Source organism: Choloepus didactylus, chromosome 2 (assembly GCF_015220235.1).
Source record: "Choloepus didactylus isolate mChoDid1 chromosome 2, mChoDid1.pri, whole genome shotgun sequence".
In the NCBI taxonomy this organism is placed as follows: domain Eukaryota; kingdom Metazoa; phylum Chordata; class Mammalia; order Pilosa; family Megalonychidae; genus Choloepus; species Choloepus didactylus.
Window position 1 is genome coordinate 177,647,063 of NC_051308.1, and position 18,078 is coordinate 177,665,140.

The 18,078-nt window shown below is 41.4% G+C and overlaps 1 protein-coding gene across 3 annotated transcripts in view; it reads left to right on the forward strand.

The window, feature by feature from the left end:
- GNG12 (G protein subunit gamma 12) overlaps positions 1–18,078 on the forward strand; it is a 140,895-nt gene that overhangs the window by 117,966 nt on the left and 4,851 nt on the right. For 2 of the 3 annotated variants that reach the window (XM_037826946.1, XM_037826947.1), the window contains exon 3: positions 16,865–16,983. In XM_037826946.1, the coding sequence (XP_037682874.1) occupies positions 16,891–16,983 (93 nt within the window). In that variant the 5' untranslated portion in view covers positions 16,865–16,890. Of the gene's footprint in view, positions 1–7,321; positions 7,439–16,864; positions 16,984–18,078 lie in introns of those variants that run through there. The other variant, XM_037826948.1, reaches the window with a different exon arrangement.

An 18,078-nucleotide genomic window follows, 5' to 3' on the forward strand; every position in this document is an offset into this window, starting at 1 on the left:
GGGTCAGATTAGAGAGGATATTGAATGCAAAGTTTGAGTCCTTTGGAGTCTGTACCAGGGAATCCTGGGAACCTTTTGTGAACCAGAGAAGAATAAGCTGAAAGTGTTACTATATCTAAACATGTAGTGATCAGAGTAGATCCGATTAGAGAAAGATTAGGGGCAGGCGTCCTGTTACAAGGCTGATGCAGCAGCCCTAACTTGAGGTGCTGTGTGCCAAGACTGAGGTGAAAAAGAAGCCAGAGGAATGGAACAATATAAAAATGTGGGCTTATCAAAGTAGGAATCAAGAGAATTGGAAAGTGCCAGAGTCTAAGGTTGCACTGTCCAGTATGGGAGCCACCAGCTTCACGTGGCTATTGAGCACTTGAAATATGGCACTCCAAATTGAGATGTGCCGTAAGTGTGAAAATACACACCAGATTTCAAAGAATAGGAATGAAAAAAAGAATGTAAAACATCTCAACTTTTTACATTGATTACTTATTTCACTTTGGGTCATGTTGGGTTAAACGATGTATATTATTCAAATCAATTGCACCTTTTTCTTTTTCCTTTTCTTACGTGGCTACTAGAAGATTTAAAGTCACATATGAATCTCACATTTCTGTTGGGCAGCACTTGGTCTGAGGAATAAGTGGGAGGGCTGAGGCAAAGATGCCTCAGTGCCCAGGACAGTGGTGGTCTCACTCTTCGAGAAGGGGACGTTGGATGGTCGGGGGCGTTGGCGATGTTTTGTTGGGTTTTGTATGTGTTGTGTTTGAAGCAACTATGGGCCTTTCAAGTGTCAATTTGAATAGGCTGTGAGTTAGACATTAGACTTAAAGGGTCAGGGCCATATGTGAAGTGTGTTGGCCAAGGCTGAAGTCACAAGGGAAGGACATCATCATTACTGAGGATCAACGCGTGTCAGCCAGTTGCTTGGTGATTAACATATGTTATCTCATTTCATCCTGATAACCCTGTGAGGTGTAGGCACTGTTGTTATCATTCCCATTTTACAGATGAGGGAACTGAGGCTCAGAGAGTGAAGCAACTTGGGGTAGTAAGTGGTGAACCCAGGTTCAGATGTTTCTGACTGTAAAAGCTCCTGTTCACTCTGCTACACCCAAATTCCAGGAAGGAGCTCCTGGGAATATGTAGTCAAAAGAAGGGGCAAGAGCTGTAGCAGAGGAATATTGCTGGGCAGGACAAGAACACAGTAGTCTAGCATTGCTGAAGCCAGGAAGGAGACACTCTCCAGAAGGAAGTGGCTATGAAAAAAATAAATTTAGACTCTTGTAGCAAAGAAATATGTTAAATGATAAGAGCAATTTCAGGCCAAAGGAGGTTTAATCCTTGAGGTTAAGGTCATTAAAAGAGTTAGGTTTTTTTTTTTTCAGGACTTGTTTAGAGAAGTGAAAAGTTAAGCATAGATAGGAAGTGGCATGCTTTTAAATTGACATGTTTTAATTCCCAGGCCAAAATAAACCCGGGTGAATACTGAGAATTGAGAGGCAGAAACTCTGATATTCCATAATTGGTGCATTAAATAAAGTTTCCTAGGCCCTACCCCAAACCTCCTGAATCAGGATTTTTTAAACAAGTGCCCTTGGTGATTTAGATACACAGTGAAGCTGGAACCCACTGCTCAGGATCTGCAGCTCCCTCTCCTCTGGATTTATGACCCAGGATTGGCTCATTCTCATGGCTGCCTGCCAGCTTCGCTAGCACACAGGAGGAAGACGGGATATCCTGTGTCTCGAGCAACAGCCTCACCTGGAATCTAGGACAGTCGTTTTTTAAATGAGAACAACCCATTCTCCATCGCTTAGGTCTTCTCCCAAGACCACTTAGCTCCACCCTTTCTACAGTCATTGCTATGGGGACCACCTTTCTAAAAGAGCAACAGCTCCTGAATGGAGCCCAGTGTCTCATTTTGTTCACTGCTTCAGGTTGATACTTGCCCCTGCTTTCTCCCAACTCCTTCCTCGTATCCTTGATGTTCAGAGGCAGGCAGCAGAGGGTGGTGATTAAGAGCGTGCTCTTGGGAGTCAGGTGACCCTGAGTTGGAGTCCCAGCTCTGCCACATAAATCTGTGTGATCTTAGCCAAGAGTTTTTTTTTTTAACCTCTCTGTGCTCAGTCTGTGTAACAAATTATAAATATATTTATCTCAAAGAATTGTTAAGATGATCAATTGAAATGGTGCATGTAATTTACTTACCCGGTAGATACTAAATATTAATAACTGGTGGTAGTTGTCAAAATGTATTACTGTAACTTACTATATTTATTATTATTCAGGGACATGTGCCATGGATGTCAGGGAAAGTCAACGACAAAGATGCGAGATAAGGACAACAAGAGGGTTTACAAGTGTAAAAACACGCTGCTTTTAGAGCACGGACTCTGTTGAGGTCTTGAGGGAGAGCTGTTCCCATTCTTTTTCATTCTGCTGATTCTAAGCCTCAACAAACTGCTCTTAGATAGAACCCTAGTCACTACCTCCTTGCCATACCAAACTGCTTTTCCCACCTCTCCAAGCAGCCCTTCCTCATCTCATTTTCCTCCTCTTATAAGCCAGCAACATGGTCTTTTTGCCCTTTGCTCTCCGAATTGGGCAGGAACAGGGCAGGACATGGAGCTGGTCACAGGTTCAACCACCCTTAGCCTCACAGCCTTGGAGACTTGGTAGAGAGATGAAGAGAAAGAGAAATTTATTACATACCCATATCTTAGAGCTTTGTGTGTTCAACAATGATAGTATGCTGAAGGTAAATAATAATAATAGACATTATAACCAATAGTTGTAAATAACAATTTAGAAGACCACAAATTAACAATTGTGTAGTAGTTGGGGTTCAGTTATAGCAAAGAAAAGAAAGCACTCTTGGCATCTTGAGCAGAATGTGCTTTAATAGAGGGAATTAGGTGTTTGCATAATCATTGGAAGGGCTGGAGGAGCTCTGGATCGAACCCCTAGGAGTGACCCCTAGAACAACCCTCCAGAGTTAGCCACCAGGGTCTTCTCCACCACCAGCAGGAAGTGGAAAATAGGGAGGCTGCTACAGCCACATAACATCTCAGTGTCATGTCACTTACTTAGACACTGGGATGCCACTGCTTCCACAAAGAGAGCAACTTGCCTACGACCCTGCTTGCCAGCAGAAATAAGCCAAGCACCAGGAAGCTGTGCCTTCTCTCTTCCACCTTCTAGATCTCTCCTGAATGCATCTAATCAGCAAAGCCTGCATCATCTAGAGCTCCAGCTGCAAGAAAACCTGGGAGATATAGTTTTTAGCATCCCAGTCCTGCAGTTCAGCAGGCACACTAGGAGGGTAGATTGCTGCCGAGCACCAATCAGGAACTGCAAAGTGCTTAGCACATATCGCACAGTGTATGACAAGGATGCGGGGACTAAACACTCGGCAAACGTATTCTTTATATTTATTACACTCACATGCTTATTTTATCTGATCCTAGTAACAGTCCTTTGAGATAGGAAAGTATTATTTTTTATCTCCATTTTTCCCATGAGAAAACTGAGGCTTAGAAAGGTTGCATGTCCTGTCCAGGGCCCTAGAGCTGAGAAGTGGCAGGGGCAGACTGAGCCTAAGTCCAGTGGACTAATCCTTGAGTGTGTCACTGTAACTAAATATCCAAGACATACTGTAAAGGTGGTGCCACAAGTTCAAGTATAGGGGCCAGCAGGTGGGCCAGCAAATGTGAAGGGAGCAGCTGCTACTCACTCAGGTCCAGCCTGGGTTTGTTCGATTTTCTGACGTTTTCAAGAAATCTTTTGTTTTCTTCCTTTTAAAGTGCAATCTTCCATGTTTCAAATGTTGATCAATTCAAATTTAAACATACACACTATTGGACTAAATCTTTGTGGGGCAAACCAAACACATGTAGTCTGGATTCAGCCTATTGGCCATGAGTTTACAGGCTCTGATATGAAATAGTAAGTGTTAATGAGAATAGGGAAACTATTCTAAAGAACCTGACTGTACTCCCTGCTTTCTCTCTAGGCCCTATTAGAAAGTTGTTGCTACCAGGTCACATTATCTTAAAATTCAACTCTTTTATTTGCTGCCTGAATTTTTCTCTTCTTTTCCACCACCAAATATATGGTTTTTGTTTTGTTAATGAGTCTAGGGGCCCAGCATTTATTAAACATTTAAGCGTGCAGGGTAATTACTGATAGGAGCTCATTTTTTCCTCCCAACAACCCTGTGAGATAGGTGGTGGCTGTCTACCTTTTACAGATGAGGAAACAGACAAAGAGCTCTAAGTTCAGATATTGAAAGGCAAGGCAAGATCACAGGCTAAGTGGAAATCTATTGTCTTTTTTTTTTTCATTTCTTTTTAACCTGCTCTTTTATTATAGCCACAAGGGGTGTGTTTCTTCATGTAAGTGTTGGCTTCCCTCCAGTGATTCAGTTACAGGCCAGGTGGTGAGGACTTGTGATTCAGACTCAGGGGCTTCTGGTGCCTTCCTCCCAGAATGTGCTCTAGAACACACTTTCCATCCCCACACTTCTCTCCCTGCTTCAGGCTCCTCTAGGCAAAAATTAAAATGCCCATATTTCCCTAGGAATTTCTAGGAACCCGAGGATTCAATGAACCACAGCATTGAAAGCCAATGCAAATTACCTGAATAAATAAATACTACATATGTTTATTCAAATCTGCTAGCCAAATTCAGAAATGAAAGCAAGGGTACAGAAGCGATAACCAGAGTTTTATCAAACCAAACCAGTGGTCAAGGTCAAGTGCATGCACAGGCCTTCTGGACAGGATGGAGCACACTGGTGGTTCAGGATCTCCATATGCTGACCTGGGCCTAGACCTCAGTCCTTGCCTGATAACAGCAGCAAGAATATTCCTGCCTAGCTTGCAGATATGAAAAGGGAGACCTGTTCACCAGTACTGGACAAACAGACCCTTTCTGCACCAGAAGGGATATTGCACAAACATGAGGCAATCAGCAAGCCTATAACTCCCTGTAATGGGGTGTTGAGGTCACCCTTGATTAAGAACCCTATTGTAGAATGTTCAGTGATGTCCTGAGTATATGTGAATCAAATTAAGTAGGATTGTGTTCTTTCCTTGATGCAGTGAGAAAAGTGGAGTGAAAAGACTTTTTACAAAGCCGGTTCAAGCTTATGAGCTGGATAACATGAAGCAAGTTTTTCTAATTCAGTTGCTTCATCTATAAAATGAGGATGAGATAGTAATATACCTCACAGGATTATAGTGAGGCTTCATAGAATAATGTGTGAAAGAGCAACTTCTGCACTCTGAAGTTCCATGTAAATATCAGGTATTGTTTGCCTTGGAAACTATTCTTGTACAAGAATAAAGCAAGCTTTTTGTCAGCCCAGTAACGCAAACAGCCAGACTTCCCTGCCATTAGGGGAATACCAAGAAAAACCTCTGAAGGCATAGAGATGTTTGGAGATGTCTGTTTCCACAGTCTCTCTGTCTTGTTCTGCCTCAGCCCAGCTGTTGAGGAGGTGCAAGACCTCGGGCTTCCATAAACATCTCCTGCTGCCCAGGAATAAATCAGCAGTGCCCTGCCTTCCTTGCCTAGACACGAGGCAACTCAACACGCTGCATTCCTCGAAGAGGCTCCTTACAGTTGAAACCGTCTTAAGTTGAAATGATCTGATTTCTACATGGGAACAATATTATAACAAGAGATTTACTCTTTACCAGTGGCCCAATGCACAACTTTTTCTAGGAATGACCACAAATACCCCATTTAATTGACTTCTCAATGCTAGTCTTAAATAATATTAGTAGAAAGTTGCTTGTTTTTTTAGTAAGTGTGTGAAGCTATGAAAATCACCCATCTCGTAAATGTTTGTCTAGGCAGGGTCATCCATATAACAGCAGAGCGGAGGGGACTTCTAAAAAAGAAATTGTACTTAATTTGGGAGCCCAAAAGGAGCTGGCAAAACGGGAAGAGGCTGAGGAGGGGAGTATTTAATTCCTTGTTTAATGTTTGTCTCCCGGGCAATCTCTTAAGCTCTGTGAAGGCAGGAGCTCTGTCTATTTTACTCGTTTATACTCAATACGCTGTGCCTGGTAAGGAATAGTGCTCAATGAAAATATCTTTCATGGACGTTTTAGAGCCTGGGGCCTGCAGGATTCCCCAGAAGAAGCAGAGTGGGCTCCCAAGTGATTGAGGAGAAGCCCCTTTGTAAAGGAGCAAATCAGAACACAGATATCAGAATGGGGCACAGACACAGAAAGCCCTAACCTGGCAAGCATGAATTGTGAATTGATAGCTGTTCTTATCATGATTGTAATACAGTCAGGAATTACAAAAGTCCCCAGTGTACTTACTAGGTGCAGAGTTTCTTGCCAGTGGTAGGGGAATCTACCCAAGCATTTTATAAATAGAGCCTAAATGTGGACTGTTTGCTTATGGCCAGGAGGGTGGGAGCTGTGACTCTGATTGAGTCCTGATACATGTGAACTATTCCTCAGTTACAGGAAAACTTGCTCAGGCCCTTGAAACTTCATGCCCTGGAGGTGGAGAAGAAGAGAAGGCTTGGCATTATTCTCATGCACAGGGCACATTTAGAAAGCCCTTAGGTTGCAGCCTGGAAACCACAGGCCATGCAGAAAGGGTGTCACGTTCATGTTCTGGGGGCTAGGGGCCCATCATCAGGACCTGTGCCAGCTGGGGGGGAGCCCATTTTAACATGCTACAGAGAACAGAATATGTAACCAGTGCACTGTGAATTGGGGCACTTCATGCTGTTCACAGTGAGGTTACTCGCTTGAGTCCCATTTCAGATACTGTTAATAAGCACTTTGTTGGGAGCACAGAAACGGGCTGGGCCAAGCTGCTGGGTGTGAGCAGAATCCCTGGGGAGGAGACCACAGGCCTCTCCTTTGGGTGGGGCTGGACAGCTGAGGAATCTGAGGAAGAGGCAGCAAGTCAGGGAGTCTGTTGAAAGGAGGTCACCCAAGGCTTAGGACCAGCAAGGCCACATTGGCCTGCCACATGTTCCCTCCTCCCAGTTTCCCGCACTGCTAAGGGGAATCTAAGGGGAATTCCAAGGGGAATCCTCCATTGGCTGTCAACAGTCAATCCATGTTGTCCTGGCACTGGTGTGCAGCAGAATTCCTTGGGGCCTTGTTAAAAAAGGTCTGATACCCACAGCCCAACCAGACCCAGTCAGTCGGAATCCTTGAGGCTCATTGACCAGGAACGAGGCAGACAGGTAAACAAGGAATGCCAAGTCACTGTGCTATGTGTGACACCCTCCCCTCCAGGGATAAAAACAATAATAGGTGCTGTTTTTGAAGTACCCTAGGTCCCGTGCTAAACACTGGTTGTGCATCAGCAAATTGAATCCTCAAAAACAACCATACTGGCTTGGGAAGATGACTGTATAGGAAGCTCCAAGAATCAGTCCGTCTACCAGAACAACTATTAAAAGGCAAGAACTGTCTGAATCAACTATTTCTAAACTCCAGAGTCCAGTAGAACTCTGTACAGCATCCAGGGAAGAGGGAGAGGAAGAGCCTGGTAAATTACAGTAAATACCAGTAAATTGCTCTCTGCACTCAGCGGTTACCAGCGCCCCTCCCCTACTAACGTGACAGTCCACAGTGGGGTCTGGCCCCTGGTGTATCTTGCTGGTGCCAGAAAGGGACATAAAATCCACTTCCCTAAAATGGGTACTGGCCAATCGCTGATCACAGCTTTTGATTAGCTACTTCAGATCCCTGGGAGACCAGCTCTGAGGGTGTCCATTGTTCTCAGCCGCCCTGGATAAAACCAGCAGAGGAGACATAAAAAGATAGGCTTCCTCAGAGCTGCAGAGGACATTGGAAGGGCTGCATTTGCAGGGCAGGTCAAGATAGCACAGCACTGGGGAGCTGTGGAAGAAGCTCCTGGCACCCTTCCTGGCCCTGCCCTCATCCCTTCTCCAGAGCAGTTTGGAGGTGGCTGATGTTCTTTTTGTGGGGATCCCTGGCCTCATTCCCACTGCCTTGGGAAAGTCCTCACCAGCTTGCCCCTCCCCACCCCAGAATTTGCCCTCCAGGCAAAAGCTGCTTGAGACAACAATAGTGGTGTAAGAATTGACCGGAAAGGAGGAATGTAGACCCCGCATCCTGGGATGGAGAACATCTTCTTGACCAAAAGGGGGATGTGAATGGAAATGAAATAAACTTCAGTGGCAGAGAGATTCCAAAAGGAGCTGAGAGGTCACTCTGGTGGGCACTCTTACGCACAATATAGACAACCCTTTTTAGGTACTAATGAATTGGGGTAGCTGGTGGTAGATACCTGAAACTATCAAACTACAATCCAGAACCCATGAATCTTGAAGACAATTGTATAAAAATGTAGCTTATGAGGGGTGACAATGGGATTGGGAAAGCCATGAGGACCACACTCCCTTTTGTATAGTCTATGGATGGATGAGTAGAAAAATAGGGGAAGAAAACAAACAAACAAACAGACAAAGGGACCCAGTGTTCTTTTTTACTTCAATTGCTCTTTTTCACTTTAATTATTATTCTTGTTATTTTTGTGTGTGTGCTAATGAAGGTGTCAGGGATTGATTTAGGTGATGAATGTACAACTATGTAATGGTACTGTGAACAATCGAATGTACGCTTTGTTTTGTATGACTGCGTGGTATGTGAATATATCTCAATGAAATGAATATTAAAAAAAAAAAAGAATTGACCGGAAAGCCTGGGGCAGAGGGTTACATGGTTCAATTCTAGCAGTGGAACACCCCAGCGAAGGAGAAGAGAAGATCTATCTCCTGGGAGGTACAGATCCAAACTCCTGTAAACAGGGGAACTCCTAAGCCACCAGCAAGTGCAAATCCAGGGCAAGACACAGCCTAGAAAGAGAAAGGAAGGACACTCCACTTCACATTTACCTTGGGCTGACATTTAAGAAAATCTCTCGTATCACTAGCTGGTTATAAGCTCAAGAAACAGACATCTCAGGAAATAAATCCCAGAGTTAATATTTTAAAATGTTAAAACGTACAGTGTGCAAAACAAAAGATTACAAGATAAAGAAAGAAACAGGAAATGATGGCCCATCCGAATGAAGAGAATAAAAATCCAGAAAACATCAGGAAGACCAAATGTGAACATACCAGACAAAGACTTTTAAAAAAATTATCCTCAGTATGCCCAAGAAGATAGAAGAAAATACAGGGAAAGAACTAAAGGATATCAGGAAAGCGATGAATGAACAACATGAAAATCTTAATAAAGTAAATTTTTTCAAATTCTAGTTTCAAAGAGACTAAACAGAACTACTAGAGTTGATGATCACGATAACTGAAATGAAAAATTCCCAGGAGGGTTTCAACAGCAGATTGGAGCTGGCAGAAGAAAGAATCAGCAAACTGGAAGATAAAACAATTGAAATAGTCAGGCTCAGGAGCAGAAAGGAAAAAAAATTATAAAAAGTGCAAATAGTCTAGAGACCTCTGGGACACCATCAAGCATAACAATATTTGCCTTATGGGAGTCCCAGAAGGAGAAGAGAGAAGGGCAGAAGGAATATTAAAAAAATAATGACAGAAAACTTCCCAAACTTGGCAAAAGATATGAATATGCATACCCAAAAAATCCAGAGAAAACCAAACAAGATAAATTTGAAGAAAAATATGCCATCACATATTGATCACACTATCAAATGCAGGGGACAAGGAGAGAGTTCTGAAAGCTGCAAGAGAAAAGCAACAAGTTATGTACAAAGGAGTCTCAATTAGATTAAGTGTATATTTCTCATCAAAAACCATGGAGGCAAGAAGGCAGTAGGTTGAAAACTTAAAGTGCGAGAAGAAAATAATTGCCAACCAAGAATCTTATATCCAGCAAGGATTTTCTTTCAAAAATGAGGGAGAGAGTAAGACATTCCCAGATAAACAAAAGCTGAGGGAGTTTGGCACCACTAGACCTACCTTACAAGCAATGTGAAAGGGGGTTGTTCAGACTGAAAGGAAAGGACACTAGACCGTGGTTCAAAGTGGCATAAAGAAATGGAGACCTCTGGTAAAGGTAACCATTTGGGTAATCATAAATGCCAGTACTATTGTATTGTATTTTTTGGTATGTAACTCCACATTTTACTTCCTGTAAGTGCTAAAATGCAAATGCATTAAAAAGTAATGATAAATCTATTTTTTGGACATACAGTTTACAAAGATGTAATTTTAAACAAGTACAAAAGAGGGCAGGGGAACGGGGGGTATAAGAACAGTGTATGTGTATGCTATTTAAGTCAAGTTGGTATCAAATCAAATATGATTGTTATATATTTACAATGTTAAATTTTAACCCCATGGCAACCACAAGGAAAATATATGAAAAACATATCCAGAGAGAAATGAAAAAAGACTCAAAATGGTACAACAAGAAAAAAATCAAATAAATATGAAAGGTATTAATGGAAGAATTGAGGGGGAAAAAAGGTATAAACCTTTCAAAGACTAAATAGCAAAATGACAGGAGAAAGTCTGCACTATTAGTAGTGACTTTAAGTGTAAATGGATTAAACTCTTCAGTCAAAAGGCAGAGACTGGCAAAATGGATTAAAAAACATTACCTAACTATAGCAGTCTACAAAAGACTCACCTTAAATTCAAAGATATAAGTTGGTTGAAAGTGGAAGAATGGGAAGAAATATACCATGCAAGTAATAATCAAAAGAGAGCTGGGGTAGCTATACTAATAGTAAATAAAATAGACTTTAAATCAAAAATAGTTATGAGGAATATTCCGGATTGCTAATGCTGCCTTATGCAAAACACCAGAAATGGATCGACTTTTATAAAGGAAGTTTATTTGGTTATGAACTTACAGTCTTAAGGCCATAAACTGTCTGAGGTAAGGGGGTACCTTCCCTGAAAGATGGCCATTGGTGTCTGGAAAACTTCTGTTAGCTTGGAAGGCTCGTGGCTGGCGTCCACTTGCTCCCAGGTTACGTTTCAAAATGGCGCTCTCCAAAATGTTGCTCTTGGGGTGTTTTGTCCTCTCTTAGCTGCAGCTCCTCTTCAAAATGTCACTCTCAGTTGCTCTCAGCTCTCTGTGTGTTCTTCCAGGTGTCCCTTGTGGCTGTAGCAAGCTCATTCCTTCTGTCTGAGCTTATATAGTGCTCTAGTAAACTCATCAAGGCCCATGCTGCATGCGCAGGGCCACACCTCCATGGAAATTATCCTATCAGAGTTATCACCTACAGTTGGGTGGGTCGCATCTCCGTGGAAACAGTCAACGAATTACAATCTAATCAACACTAATACATCTGCCCACACAAGATTGCATCAAAGATAATGGTGTTTTGGGGGACATAATACATTCAAACTGGCACAAGGGACAAAGACAGCCATTATGTACAAATAAAGGGGTCAATATAACAAGAAAATGTAACAAAATATATGAAGCAAATACCAACAGATTTGAAGAGAGAAATTGAGAGTTCTACCTTAATAGTAGGACACTTTAACACACAGTACTCAATAATGGATAGAATATGTAGATAAAAGATCAATAACGAAGTACAAGACTTGAATGATACTCTAAACCAACTAGACCTGACAGACATGTATAAAACACTGAACCCAACAACAACATAATACACATTCTTCTCTAGTGCCCAAGATAGACCATATCTTATAAGTCTCAATAAATTTAAAAATATTGAAATCATACAATATATCTTCTCTGACCACAATAGAATGATGCTAGAAATCAAAAACAGAGGAGAAGTGTGTTTCATAAAGAGTAGGTGGTAGAAATACAAAGTTGCCTTTGACCAAGTAGGGAAGGGAAGAAGATGGATCCAGTGGATGTTGCTATTTTGGATCTTTCCCACTTAGTCAAGAAAAAGAAATAAAAGTCTTCTAAACTGGAAAGGAGGAAGTAAAATCTTCCATATTTGAAGATGACATGATCTTATATATAGAAAATCCTGGAAAATTCACAACAAAGCTACTAGAACTAATGAATAAATTCAGAAAAGTAGTTGGGTACAAGATCACACAAAAAATCAGAAGTGTTTCTTTATACCAGTAATGAACAATCTGAGAACTGAGAAAGAAATTAAGAAAAAAAATTCCATTTACCATAGCAATGATGAAAGAATCAAATATCTAGGAATAAATTTAACCATGGATATAAAGGTTTTTTTACAGGGAAAACTACAAAATATTACAAAAGAAATAAAAATACCTAATAAATTTTCATGCATTGGAAGACTATTATTAAGATGTCATTCTATCTGAAAGCACTTTACAGATTCAATGCACTACCCATCAAAATTCCAACAACTTTTTTTGCCAAAATGGAAAAGCCAATCATGAAATGTATATGAAAGAGCAAGGGGGCCAAATTTGCGCAAACCATCTTGGAAAAAAAAAAAAGAACAGTCAGAGGGCTCACACTTTCTGATTTTAAAATTTATTATAAAGGCACATAATCAAAACAGCATGACACAAGGAGAGACATATAGACAAATGGAATCAAATTGAGAGTTCAGAAATAAACCCTCATATCTATGGCCAATTCATTTTTTACAAGGCTGCCAAGTCCCCTCAAGTCTACTCAAGAGTAGTCTCTTCCACAAATGGTGCTGGGAAACTGGGTTTCATTTGCAAAAGTATGAAGGTGAATCCCTACTTCGCACTATATAAAAAAATCAACTCAAAATGAATGAAAGACCTACATATAAGAACGAAAATCATAAGACTGATAGAAGAAAACACAAAGAATCCTCTTTGGGACCCTATGTTAGGCAACAGTTTCTTAGACCTTACACTGAAAGCACAAAAGGAAAAATACTTAAATGGGACTTCTTCAAGTGCTTTGTGCATCAGAGGACTTCTTCATCATGAAAGTAAAAAGGCAATCTAAAGAATAGGAGAAAATATTAGGAAACCATATATCCAGTAAGGGTTTAGTATCCAGAATATAAAAATAAATCCTACAACTCAACCACAAAAAGACAAACAACCTGTTCTAGTTTGTTAATGCTGCCATAAAAGTGCCCGAGCTAAGTTGTCAACACAAGTATACCTTCACCAAAGGAAGGCCAAGGGCATCCAGAAAACCTCTGTTAGCTGGGAAGGCACGTGACTGGTATCTTCTCATCCCGGGTTGTGTTCCAGCTAGCTACTTGATGAGCAGATGCTGTTATGCAAAATATCAGAAATGGATTGGCTTTTATAAAGGGGGTTTATTTGGTTACAGAGCTGCAGTCTGAAGGCCATAAAAGTGTCCAAGCTAAGTTGTCCCAAGAGCAAATTCTGAAGAAAGGACAGGAGCTCTTGGGGCGTTTTGTCCTCTCTTAGCTTCTCTGGAGCAAACAGTGGGCCACAATCCCCAAAATGTCACAAAAGTCTGCTTTCAGTGGCCATCTCCAGAATGTCTCTGAGTTGCTCTCCAAAATGTCACTCTCAATTGCTCTGTGGTGTCCTTCTGTTTGTGAGCTCTTCTATAGGGCTCCAGTGATTCAATCAAGACCCACCCTGAATGGGCAGGGTCCATATCTCCATGTAAATAATCCAATCAAATGTTTTGCTCACAGTTGATTGAGTCACATCTCCATGGAAACAAAGGATTCCAACCTAATCAACATTAATACATCTGCCACCACAAGATTGCATTAAAGAAGATGGCATTTGGGGGACATAAATACATTCCAAACCAACACACAACCCAATTGAAAAATGGTCAAAAACTTGCATAAACATTTCTCCAAAAAGATATCAAAAGGTCGGTCCGCAAATGAAAAGATGTTCAGCATCATTAGCCATTAGGGAAATTAGGGAAATACAAAACAAAACCACAATGAGATGCCATTTCACATCTAGTAGAATGGCTACTATTCAAAAAACTGAAAATAACGTGTTGGAGAGGATGTGGAGAAAAAAGAATACTTATTCATTGTTGGGAATGTAAAATGGTGCAGCCGTTTTACAGTTTGGTGGTTACTCAGAAAGTCAAGTATAGAATTATCATATGATATGGCAATCGTTTTTCTAGGTATTTACCCAAAAGAACTGAAAGCAGGAACTTGAACAGATAATTGCACATCAGTGTTCGCAGCAGCGTTATTCACAATTACCAAAAGATGGAAACAGCTCAACAGATGGATGGATTGACAAAATCTGGTATATACATACAATGGAATATCATTCATCTGTAAAAAGGAATGAAGTTCTGATACATGCGACAACATGGATGAACCTTAAAGACATCATGTTGAGTGAAATAAGCCAGACACAAAAGGACAAATATTGTATGATCTTACTGTTCTGAAATAATTAGAATAAGCAAATTCATAGGGTCAGAAACTAGAATACAGTTTACCAGGGTCTGGGGTGAGATAGGAATGGGGAGTTAATGCTTAATTGGTACTCTGTTTCTTTTGGGATGAGGGAAATGTTTTGGTACTGGGTGGTGGTGATGGTAGCACATTCTGAATGTAATTAACAGCACTGAATTGCATATCTGAATGTGGTTAAATGGTGTAATTTGTAGTTGTATATATGGTACTAGAATAAAAAAATTTTTAAAAAGCCAGGAACTGCACAATACAGTGAATCCTACAATTATTTTTAAAATGTGCTTTCATCAATTGTAACAAATGTTCACACCAATGCAAGGTGTTTATAAGAGGGTGGTATATAGGAATCCTGTATTTTATGTTTTATGCATTTTTATTCATGATTCTTCTGTAATACACAGCTTCTCTAATTTAAGAAGAAGAAAAAAACCTATTGGGAATATAAAATGGTGCAGCCACTGTGGAAAGCAGCTCATATATTACCACATGACCCTGAAATTCCAACTCGAAGTATATAGCCAAAGGAAATAAAAACAGGGACTCCAACAGATACTTGTACACGAGTGTTTATAACAGCATTACTCACAATAGCCAAAAGGTGGAAACAACCCAAGTGTCCACCCAGTGTCCATTGACAGATGAATGGATAAACAAAACTTGGCATATAAACACAATGGAAAATTATTCAGCAGAGAGAGCAAATGAAGTTCTGAGACTTGGCTGCAGCATAGATAACTCTTGAAACTTTATTCTGCTTGAAATAAGGCACATAAGGATGATTTCACTCATAGGAAATATCTAGAAATAGCAAATTTGTAGAGACAGAAAGTAGATTAGAAGGTACCAAGAAAAGAGGGTAGGGGGAAGAGAGAGTTGTTGTTTGATAGGTGTAGAGTGCTTATAGATTTTGGAAATTTTTAAATAAAATCAATATTAAAAAAAAAAATCCTACAAGAGGGCCATAGTATACTCTCATTACAATTGAGAAAACTGGAGCTTATAGTAATTTCAGTGAGCTAGTAAGTGGTCGTGGCAGGATCAAACCCAAGAACGTGAAGGCTGCTGATTAGGCTGGATTTCGAAGTCCTGCACACTATTAAAAGTGCAGTTTTATTTGTGCATTTGACCCAAAGCTTCCTATGACCTCAGAGGCTACAAGCCCCAGCCTAAACTCTTGAACTCAGCCACTGGGAGCATCCTATGTCTTAGGGAACTCGGCATGGAGCACCATGGTGCCCACGTGGCGGACACTGTGGAGCCTGTGGGTTCTGCTGTTTTTCTCAGCCTGTCTGGTCTAAGCCTTTATGGCTAATATGTTTTGTGCAGCTGTGCCCTCCCACCACCCACCCCCCCCGAAGGCTGAGTCAGCCTGGGCTTGTGGCCGGTGCCACAGTTCCCCAAGAGTTTGCTGAGTCCATGCATAGCACCGGGGAGGCACACCTACTGTCCACCTGTCCCGTGAATCATAAAACTGCCACACTGCCGTTGCTGCCAGGCTTCCCAGCTCTGCATTTTCCTCCAGTCACCACCACACACCGAGAGTGATCGTGGCTATATATGGTGAAGGCACCAGTGCTTTTCACAGGCCTGCCTTCCCCTTGGAATGTGCAGTTGGAAACCCAGAGGGGTCCAAGCTCGAGGTCCAGGATGTTTCTGTTGCTTTTACCAGCTGGCTAGGGAGAGAGAGCAGAAGGGCAGCCTAGAATTCAGGGCCACGGGCCATAGAGAAGGAAGAATAAGTTTATGAACAGATTGTGATGTGACAGGACTAGCAAGTGCCCTGGCCATCGGGGGAGGCCTGAGAAAGGTCAAAGAGGGAATGATACTGTTTTATTAAATATTTCAGGCTTTAAGCTGCACAGTGTATCCCATCTGACAATATTTACTATGGATCTGTCTATCATTGAGAGTCTTTCAACTGAAAAGTTCCCACTTTTTCTTGAATAAAGACTTCCCTATCTGCCTACCTAACATTCTCCATATGATCCCACATCTTGATAGCACCTAAAAATGCACTCTTTGTGCAAAGTTCTTTGGAGACTCTCTCTCTCTTGCCCTTTTCTGTTGGCAAGACTTGCCTGAGTGTAATAGTTGGGTAAGAGAGCCAAAATGAAATAAAGCCAAACCTTCTATTAAATGAGGTAGCAGGAATATTAAACTGCCCATGAAATGTGGCGTCTGATTGCACATGCTCATGTTTGCTGGAGGGCCTCCTAACTACTGCAAATGTTTATGTCTATTCATTTCCTCTTAGAAAATCCTAGAAAAGGCTAGTTTTGTGCCATATGTTGGGTTGCACTGACTAAACTGCTAGTATTGGGCTTCTGTAAACCAAAGATTTGTGAAGGTGCTTAAAGGTATAAGAAGTATAGACACGTAGGGCACCTCTATTGCTGAGCAGCACTTAGTAACTGATTCAGAGAGGCTGTGATAATTGGGAAAATGCGTCCTTTTCCTTCAAAGTAATGCAATATATTATGGCTCTTTAGACATGTTTAAAGATGACTGTTATTTGCCTTTAAAAAAAAATACTTCTCTTCAGATTGCGGGTGAAAACAATCATTGAAGATGTCCAGCAAAACAGCAAGCACCAACAACATAGCCCAGGCAAGGAGAACTGTGCAGCAGTTAAGATTAGAAGCCTCCATTGAAAGAATAAAGGTAAGAGACCTTGATTGGATTAGACAGGCTTTCTGATCAATTCTCACTGCTCTCCAAAGGCCAGACCACATTTCAGAGAAGTTAATGCCATTCAATTTACCATGGTCCCAGGATTTTCCTCAAGCAAGCTGAGTCTCAGAATCTTATCTTTCATTTCTGCCTAGCACCAGCATCATTTCAAAAGAGCTGCGGAGCCAACGTGTCTGAGTTAGCCTCCCTGTGTGGATAGAAAACCTAAAACCCTGGACAGGATTTCCTGAGGACCCGCCTTCCCTGAATGAACATGATCAAGTCCCGTGATGATTATGTTCTAAATTGGGACAGGGGTTGCAGATGAACTTCATAAACACCATCATCATCCCTCTGGAATTTATTAAATGTTCGAGAGTTATCAGTACAGCTGAGGCAGCCTTGCATAGCAAGTCAACAGTGGGGGTCTCCTCTTTTGGAGAATGCAGTTTTTTAAATGTGTCTGGATTTTAATGACCACTTGTTGCCTCCAGGGTGAGTAATGTCAGCTTTAGATGAGATCCCATAAAGAAACCCGGATGCATTTGTTAGGTCACCTGACTTGGAAGTCTTTTCCCCCGAAATCCCAACAGAGGACTAAAGAGTGAGTACCCTGGAATGTTGTGACTAATGCTGTTTCCTAGAAACAGAAGCAGTCACCTGATGAATTCCTCTGGGCCTGGAGATAGTCACCTGTCTTCAAAACATGAGGCAGGCTGTGCTGTACTTGACACGGCTCAGCTGCCCTGTGCTCTCTGCCTTAGGGCGCTGACCCGATAATTCTGCTGGATTGCCCACCCAATCTTCTGAATCAAGGGGACAATGGTTTCCTTTTTTAACTCATGCCAGAGTAAGGCACTGCCATCTTCCCATGCTGGACTTGTACCTTCTTTTATTTCTCCAAGCGCAATCTTTAACAGTAAATCTTGAGTCTCCAGAACTTGGCTCTGTTCTTTCCAAGTTTTGGCTCCAAGCCCATAATTCAGTTCTTAAACTCTATTCTGCATTCCAATCTATTTTTTATTGGATAGAAACTAAGATTCAATCTCCCCTTGATTGACATACAATTTTCCTTCCAGTCTCCTT